Genomic DNA, 9,253 nt, shown 5'->3' on the forward strand with positions numbered 1-9,253 from the left:
CAATAGTATTTTTAAATGTGATACTGTTAATGCTTCTGTAATGTGTTGATTATATGTGATTTCCTAAATTTTTTTTTTTTTTGGTGGGGAGAAAGTATCACTTAAAAAAAACTTACAGAAAGCAGCTCTGTGAAAGTATTCAGGTATTTGATATGATATACTTATTTTAGAATACAGAGTTTTTGAGATAAAATTTGGACTACTGACTTTGAAGTTTTTAGCTTAGAGGTGGTCTGTGTATTGGTGACATTAGAGGCTAATTAACTGATGCCATCTAGCTCCGTTATTCTGAAGGGACTTTGTTGTGGTACTCATAATGCCCTCTGCTCCTGTTTTCTGGGTCTCACATACTCTGTACTCAGTCACAAGGGTTTCTGTCTTGTTTACTTCTCATGTTGCATGCCTTTTACAGGGCTTCTCAAGATGAGTTTAGGGGCCATGATAACTTCTGTTGCCTTGGCATTATTTCGTAACAGTTGTCCCTTCTCTGAATTTTTTTTTTTTTTTTTTGAGACAGAGTCTCACTCTGTTGCCCAGGTTAGAGTGCCGTGGCTTCAGCCTAGCTCACAGCAACCTCAAACTTCTGGGCTCAAGCGATCCTTCTGCCTCAGCCTCCCGGGTAGCTGGGACTACAGGCACGCGCCACCATGCCCGGCTAGTTTTTCTATATATATGTATTTTTAGTTGTCCAGATCATTTCTTTCTATTTTTTGGTAGAGACAGGGTCTCGCTCTTGCTCAGGCTGGTCTCAAACTCCTGACCTTGAGCGATCCACTCGCCTCGGCCTCCCAGAGTGCTAGGATTACAGGCGTGAGCCACCGCGCCTGGCCCCTTCTCTGAATTTTTTACAGAAGACTAACTGAAATAGTTGGTAAATTTTTCTCTATGTTTCTTACCATTCTCCACAAGGTGTTGGCATATGTAGAAGAAAATACAGTAAGACTGGTGATCAAGATTGATTGAATAGAATCTCGACTAGTATATTTAATACGTTTCTATGTTATAATTAACTGTAAGTCCATGGGTAAAATAAAAAGGGTAAATTTGTTAATTTCTGTTATAATAAGAAAAAAATTGATTTTGAAATTTCACACAAATTTTGCCATGAAATTTGGCATTAAAATATTCTATTAATATGTATCATACAGTCATATAATTTATAGAAATGTAACTATATTTAAAGAGTTCATCATTGTCTCCTTTTTCCAAAAGGTTTAATTTTTAGATATCCAGAAGATGACTATGAGTCTTTCCCACTCTCAGAATCTGTACCTCTTTTCTGCCTTCCTATGGGAGCCACTATTGAATGCTGGGATCCTCAAACCAAATACCCACTTCCAGTTTTTTCAACTTTTGTCTTGACAGCTTCTTCAGCCGAAAAGGTATGTTTTTGCCTTGTTGATTAAATCTACTTTGTCCATGTTTTTATCCCATAAAATGGTTATTGTAAGTTATTTGTTAGGATTATTTAGACATGATACATTTTGGTTTAAATGTATACTATAATCCCCAAGATGAAAAGTCAACATGAAAATTGGTATCGGGATACTGATACTCCTGGAGCAATAATAGAAACTAATATAAAGTCTCTCTGGAGAAACACTCCTCAAACCCAGGTCTCAAGATGAGATTAAATTGACAGAAGATGTCACAGAAGGATGTACCATAGAAAAAATCAGAAAGACATGATTTAAAAAGCTGGATTATACCCTCAAGACATTGAAATGATAGAATGACATTATGAAAGATGTTATAATTTGAATATATAATTAAAATGATTTAAGATCTAACAAACGGGCTCAAAATATCAAGGAAAGTACAGGGTATTTTGAAAAATAAATAGATTGGAAAAAAAATCAAATGTTTGGAAATGAAAAATGTGGTCTTCAAAATAAAAAATTCAGCGAATGGTTTTTTTTTTTTTTTTTTTGAGACAGAGTCTCGTTCTTTTGCCCAGGCTAGAGTGCAGTGGCATCAGCCTAGCTCACAGCAACCTCAAACTCCTGGGCTCAAGCGATCTTCCTGCTTCAGCCTCCCAAGTAGCTGGGACTACGGGCGTGTACTACCACGCCTGGCTAATTTTTCCATTTTTAGTAGAGACAGGGTGTCACTCTTGCTCAGGCTGGTCTCGAACTCCTGAGCTCAAGTGATCCTCTCGCTTCGGCCTCCATACCCACTAGGAGGGGTATTTTAAAAATGGAAAGTAAGTATTGGCTAGGATATGGAGGAATTGAACCTTTGAACATTGCTGATGGGAATGTAAAATGTTGCTGCTGCTTTGCAAAAATAGTTTCACAGCTCCTCCAAAAGTTACACATAGAATTGCCATATGATTCAGCATTTGCACTCCTAGACATATACTCAAAAGAATTGAAAGCAAGGACTCAAACAGATAGCTGTATACCAAGCAGCATTATTGACAATAGGCAAAAGGTAGAAACAACCCAAATGTCCATCAGCAGATAAATGGGTAAACAAATTGTGATATGTACATGTGAAAGAATATTATTCATTCCTTAAGAAGGAATGAAATTTAGATACATGCTGCAATGTGAATGATCCTTGAAAACACTATACTAAATGAAGTAAGCCAGACACAAAAGAACAAATACTGTATGGTTTCACTTACCTAGAATAGGTAAATTTGTAGAAACAGAAAATAGAATAGAGATACCAGGGACTTCGAATTGGGTTGGGAGAATGGGAAGTTCATGTTTAAGGGGTACCATAGCTTTTGTTTGGGATGATGAAAAACAAATGCAATTTGAAGAAGGTCATTAGAGTGTATTCTCTAGGATAGGAGCTAGGTAAAAAATTTCACTGTGTGGTTAAAAATGGAAGCAGGTTACAAGAAGGTACCATCCATTTTTGTATAAGGTATATGGTTGAATGTATAATTGTAGTGAAAAAATTCTAGTGGGATTTATATCAAAATCTGGTTGTCTCTGGAATAGAATTTTGGGTGAGATTTTTCTTTCGTTTATCTGTATAATATGCACTCCAAGCAAATTTTTCTTGTAAGAGAAAAAGAGAAGTTAATTTTTAAAAACAAATCTTATAACAGAATTCTATTACTCTGTAGGTATATGGAGCTGCCATCCAGTTTTATGAACCTTACTCTCGGGAACTTCTAACAGAGAAACAGCTTATGCAGCTGGGCCTGTTGACACCTGTGGAGAGAAAAATTGTCCCCAAATCCATCAATTCAAACAAATGCATTTGTTTACTCTCACACTGGCCTTTTTTTGAAGCTTTTAGAAAATTTCTTATGTTTATCTACAAACTTTCTGTGTCTGGACCACATCCTCTTCCCATTGAAAAGTATGTATAATGGTTTGAGAGCTGTCTGGTGGAAAACTGGATGTAGAAATGTAGAAACAAACATTTCATTGTTTAACTTTTAGCAGCAAGGTTGAATGGGAAGGACAGTCACATTCACACTTCTTTTTACTTATTCCCTTTTTCACCTCAATCATTGGTTGTAAATTTAAAGGGTGCTGATAAGGATGGTCAAATAATCTTTTGAGAATTCAGCTGAAGAAATAACTCCTATAAATTGTATTGTGTGTGTGTGTGTTCTTCTTCCTATTCATTCTCTAATAACTAAGAGAAAAATAGTTATTAACACAAAGACACTCTCTACCCCAATACAGTGGCCATTCCAAGTTCAAACTATAAAACTTCTCTAAACTCATAGTAAGGGTGAATTAATTGATGTTGAAAGTGAGGTTTTGGTTTTGGCATTGACAGACTTCTTGCCTTCCGTTTGATTTGTAATTCCTTTTGTTATGGAAATCTTTTGTAAGCAAGAAAAATATATGTGGATCTACTGTTTTTTTAAACCATCTTTTCTGATTTCTAGTGGCACATTGACTTTTGTTTATTATAGTATATAATTTATATACTCTGCTAACAAACCAAGAAGTGTCAAGAGCTTTGTGTAATGTATTAAAGTATGTGTAAGCATAGATTTTTTCTCACAATTTAAAAAATTTCACATTACAGCAAAAAGAATAGATGTGAAACATACTAGTTCAGTGGATAAGGTGGGGCTAATTATTAATACCTGAAGGTTTTAAAATAATGCTGTTCAAAAATCAACTTTAAAAATAGTAAAATACTGTGCGTAAACTCATCACAATTTGATATAGAAATATGATTTTAATATTACAGTACTCCTGGAATGCCAGTTTAGTGGTTCATAGTTTTAGATTTAACTTTCAGCTGTCAGCTTAATTTAAACCCTTTCGAAGTAAAATTTAAGGTTAGTGACAATTTAGCAACTTTTTGAAAAATTAAAATTCTGTGAATAGTTTGTGAAAATAAAATCAATGTATGCAATCAGTTTTTTTCTCAGTTGAAGTAATACCTTGCATTTTAGTGGCTCCTAAGAGCTGAAAACTTTGAAGAAACTTAAGAAGCATTATTTATAGGTAGAGAAATAGAGTGGGTAGGTGGGTTTGCCCAAAGTTATAGTAGTAAATCTGGGATTAAATTCTGTATTAGTGTTAATTCATTATATCACAGTTAGCTGCTCCCTGTATTGGCACTGATAACCAGGGCTATAAAAGTTAGCTTCTTTCATGAAAACTATTTTCATATTATTTTTATTTTTCTGGTAATAATGGATATAAGTATAGATTTTCAATTATGAAATACATTATTCATTTTAGAAGTTTAATGGGCATGAATACATTAATTTATACTAAGCAAATTTATTTTGCATAAGTTTTAGATAAATGGCTTTGTTATATCTGAGATGATATATAGCGATATTTAAAATTTGTTAAAATCTATGAAGCATTTTAGAAATCTAGTTATGATCTTTATTTCAAAATTTTTTCCAGGCATATTTCACATTTTATGCAAAATATCCCTTTTCCTTCACCACAAAGACCAAGAATCCTTGTACAGGTAATCAAAAAAGAGTATATTTGGGGAGAGCTCTGCATATGTTCATTCCAGTCATTGCAGAATAGATTCTATAACCCTTTGGATTTGAGGTGGAGCAATATACATTCAAAAGTCCTTGGATTTCCTATATTTTATAGCTTTACTGAACAGCTTTTCTTACTGGGTTTTGGATTTTGATGTATGGAATTAGAATAATTATAATCCTTGGTTCATGATGGTATCATCATTGATCCATGCATGGCTTTTATGTAGCTAATTTTAATAACATAAAACCCAGAATTATTTTATTGGCATGTTCTTAGAGTGTCTAATATTAAATAAGAAATGAGCTATGGTTGGTGTTGTTAACTGAAAATCTAAAATAGTGCTTTTAAACTATGTTAAAGGACCAGTTTCTTTTTATTTCCAATAAGTGGCAGACCTAAATAGATATACAGCTTGTGACATATGCAGCTTACTGTGTGAGATCAGTATAGGCATGAATGGTCTGTACCCTGTCTATGGAAATGATTCCACTGATCACATGCTTGGATGTGGGAGCAAGGTTAGATTGCCATAAAAGTTGCTTAATGTTTTGCTCTCCATTTATTTACTATCTCTTCCTGGACCATAACAGTTTACATGCTGGCATTTTGAGTAGTACTGGTCTATAGAAGCAAGCTATTTAAACATTTTTCTAAGACATTCTCAACATTATACATGATAGAATTAAGTTAGATATTGTTGCTCTTGAATGTGTTTCAGTTCAGCAAGTATTAATATATGTCAGGCAACTGCCAAGTGCTTACCAGTCTGTTGAGTAAATAAATGAGGCTTTTAAAAAGCACTTACTCCAACTAGGCACTGGCAGGAGCTTATAATGCCAGCTGCTCGGGAGGCTGAGTAGCTTGAGCCCAGGAGTTTGAGACCACCCTGGGCAATATAGCAAGACTCTGCCTCAAAAAAAAGTTATTCCATAATTTTTAAAAAACTATTTTAACCAATTAACTGAATCAAAATTCAGTCAGACCAACCATTTAACTAAAAAGAACTAATATAATACCTCCAAGTAAATACAGCTATCATTTTATATTTTAGCATGTATCAAAAAGTATGTGCATATTAAACTATTTTCTATTTTACCCTTGACCTAAATATTTAGATTTCAAAAGTGTTTTGGTTAATTCATCTTTTTTTTTTTAAGCTGTCAGTCCATGATGCATTAATATTATCACAGCCAGTTTCTACACCTTTGCCACTAAGGTAATTAATAGTATTTAAAATAATATATTTATTCACTTGGCGCAGAATGCTTTAAAATATTTTAGGGGTTAGGATAATAAACTTAAATGTGGTATTACAAACTAGATAGTTTTAATGTTTCTAACTTTGATAGCTGGATGGATGGTAGGGCTATTTTACAAATGGGAGCACTTAAGAGAGTTGCAAGATTGGATATAGGGAATATCCTTTTTCTCTCATCTCCCCTTCTAATATCCAGTTCATAACTAAATGTTCAAGGTGAACTGATTTTAAACCCCTAAATGTCTTGAATCCATTTACTTTTCTTAATCTGCATCACTAGTCCCGGCTAGTGTGATTTCTTACCTGGACTACTTTGTTAACTTAATTGGGACCATTTACTGTCTTCCTTCAGTTCTTTATCTACCTTGCAACTAGTATGTCCTTTTGAAAATATATATATAATTTCACTTTCAGCCTAATCTCTTGCTGTTTTCACCCTCTCCTCTACTATGCTTTGATCATAATAGACTTATTTCAATTTCTTGAATATGACAATAGCTTTTTTTGCCCTAGGACCTTTCCATTTGTTGTCTCCTACCCCTTCCCTCTCACTCCTACTTCCATTCTTTTGAGCTCAGCTCGAATGGTTGTTCTTCAGGAATATCTTTCCTGGTAAATGCCCCTTTGTTATTAGAGGATGAGTTTAAATCACCTGTGTTATTCTATCTCATTAAATGTGTTACTTTTCACTAAGTAAATCAAGACTTGAAATTAACAATAAATTCCCAGTCTATTAATATTTAGGAAATAATTTAACAAGCAAATCTTAACATGTTTTAGCAAAATATTTCACAATTACCTCTTTCCCTTTTCTTCTAGTGGCGCTAACTTTAGCACCTTGCTAATGAATCTGGGTCCTGAGAATTGTGCAACACTGCTGCTCTTTGTTTTACTTGAAAGTAAAATCCTGCTGCATTCTCTCAGGCCAGCTGTATTGACTGGGGTAGCTGAAGCTGTTGTAGCTGTAAGTATAGAATTCTCTTTTTAGTATCAAATTACTGACAGGGAAGTTTTAGTCTAAAGGGGAGTTTTCTTTACAAAAAAGCAACTTTAAAAATTATTGGCCTAGTAAAGGTTTAACATAAATATAATCAGGTGGCAAAGAGAAATAGGAGGTATAAAGAAAACAAAGATGATTTATATTTGAGGAAAAATGTCATTTCTCGTTTTTCACATTTTAGAGTTCTCCAGAGAATAAAAACTATATGATTACATAATAATAAAACTTGTGAATTAACCTGATTGAATTAAGTGAAAGACTCTGGCCAATTTCAATTACAATGAAATTGTAATTTATTATGCAAATGAATTACAGGTTAATTTCTCCTCATTTTAACTTTTAATCATTGTGAGCCAATAATATATAGGAAATTCTAAGGGATTGTGAAATAGTATAATATACAAAAAGGCTTAGCCTTTGCCCTTGTGGAAAGCATAAATAAAAATTAAATCGAGTCCTCCCCCTGCTTAAAACTCTTTAATGGCTTCCCATTGCACTTGGAAAGAAGTCTACTCATGTAGGGCTTTATAGCCCGTAGGATAGAACTTTGGATGTTCCATTTCTCCAACTCTATCTCCCATTGTTGTTTAATATAAAATAGTTGACTCTGCTCTCTTCTCTTCCCCATTTTAAGAATGTAAGTCTCTTGGAAGTAAGGACCTAGTCTCTTGTTTACCCCTGTATTCTTAGCACTTGTTATAGTTGCCTAGCATGGAGTAGTACTTAATAAATACTTGTTAGAACAACAAATGTGGTATGTCTCCATGATCTTAATCTGGTCGGAGAAATGGTGCTAGGACAGACAACAATAATAACCATGTGAGCTGTCTTATAGACGGATCATCATCAGGCATTACTTTTCCAAGTCACTATGTGAAAGCAAAAGTTGCTATAATGTATAAATAACATAAATATTTGTTAATAAACTGACGGGTTTTAGAAATTTCCCACTCAAATATTCCTTTCCTAAAACATAAGTGTTTATCGATGTTCCTTTGTCAGAATCTTTGTGGCCCAGTCTCTTGGTTGATTTTAGCAATACAGTGCAAGAACAGGTGGAAAAAAATGCAATGTGGAATTGGTAATCTTACAGAAAATGCAAGATTGTATGAGGTTTATGTAACTGATGTTAGAGAGCTGTCTGAATTGCATGCAAAATCATTGATAAATCAGGATTTGGTAGTTAGGCCAGTTACCATTTTAAGAAGAGAAAATTGAAAAGAGTGATGACAGGATAAATGCTTCAAAAGGACAATGACCTGAATATCAGAGAATATAAAAGAGTATCAAAGAATTAATGGAGACCCATAGCAAAAATTGATGAAGCCCATAAGTGCTTTGTAAAAAATGACCCTATTTATGATTGTGTTGCAAAAGTCAAAGGTAAAGAGAAGGATGGCACATTTTGCTGTCACATAGTTTTGTTCCAAGATTTCTTACATAGTTGCAGGTGTAACATACCTTTTGTTGAATAGAAGATAGTCAGTTTTCACTCAAGGAAATCTGAAGTCCTGGCAAGGTCCTGTGCGAGTGCCTCTGCCCCTCAGCAGTCACATCTCATTTTCTACTACTGTTCATGCTTGCTCTGCTCCAGCCATACTGGCCTCCTTGCTACCGCTGGAGCATGTTAGGCAGTTCCCATACCTTAAGGCCTTTGCCCTAGCTGTTCCTTCTCTTTGAAGCACCCTTTTCCTAGGTATCTCCTGGTCTAAATCCCTTACCTTCCGGTTTCAGCTCAGTTGTTACTTTCTTAATGAAGCATATCCTGTTTGTCCTAATAAAACCTGCTTTCCCTTTATCTTGCTCTGAACTCTAATCTCCTTCATTGGCTTTACTTTTTCTCTTTTCCATAGCACTTCTTTTTTCTTTTTCTTTTTTTTCTTTTTTGAGACAGAGTCTCACTCTGTTGACCGGGCTAGAGTGCTGTGGCATCAGCCTAGCTCACAGCAACCTCAAACTCGTGGGCTCAAGCAATCCTTCTGCCTCAGCCTTCCGAGTAGCTGGGACTACAGGCATGTGCCACCATGCCCGGCTAATTTTTTTTTCTATATATTT

General features: G+C 34.6%; 1 protein-coding gene across 1 annotated transcript in view; it reads left to right on the forward strand.

The window, feature by feature from the left end:
• Window positions 1–9,253, forward strand: part of DENND4C (DENN/MADD domain containing 4C) — a 103,242-nt gene that overhangs the window by 33,364 nt on the left and 60,625 nt on the right. Inside the window, exons 5-9 of the mRNA XM_012665047.1 lie at window positions 1,213–1,382; window positions 3,083–3,321; window positions 4,848–4,914; window positions 6,098–6,156; window positions 7,018–7,163. Coding sequence (XP_012520501.1) covers window positions 1,213–1,382; window positions 3,083–3,321; window positions 4,848–4,914; window positions 6,098–6,156; window positions 7,018–7,163 — 681 coding nt within the window. The remainder of the gene's footprint in view (window positions 1–1,212; window positions 1,383–3,082; window positions 3,322–4,847; window positions 4,915–6,097; window positions 6,157–7,017; window positions 7,164–9,253) is intronic.

This window comes from Propithecus coquereli, unplaced genomic scaffold (assembly GCF_000956105.1).
Source record: "Propithecus coquereli isolate 6110/MARCELLA unplaced genomic scaffold, Pcoq_1.0 Scaffold95, whole genome shotgun sequence".
Taxonomy (NCBI): domain Eukaryota; kingdom Metazoa; phylum Chordata; class Mammalia; order Primates; family Indriidae; genus Propithecus; species Propithecus coquereli.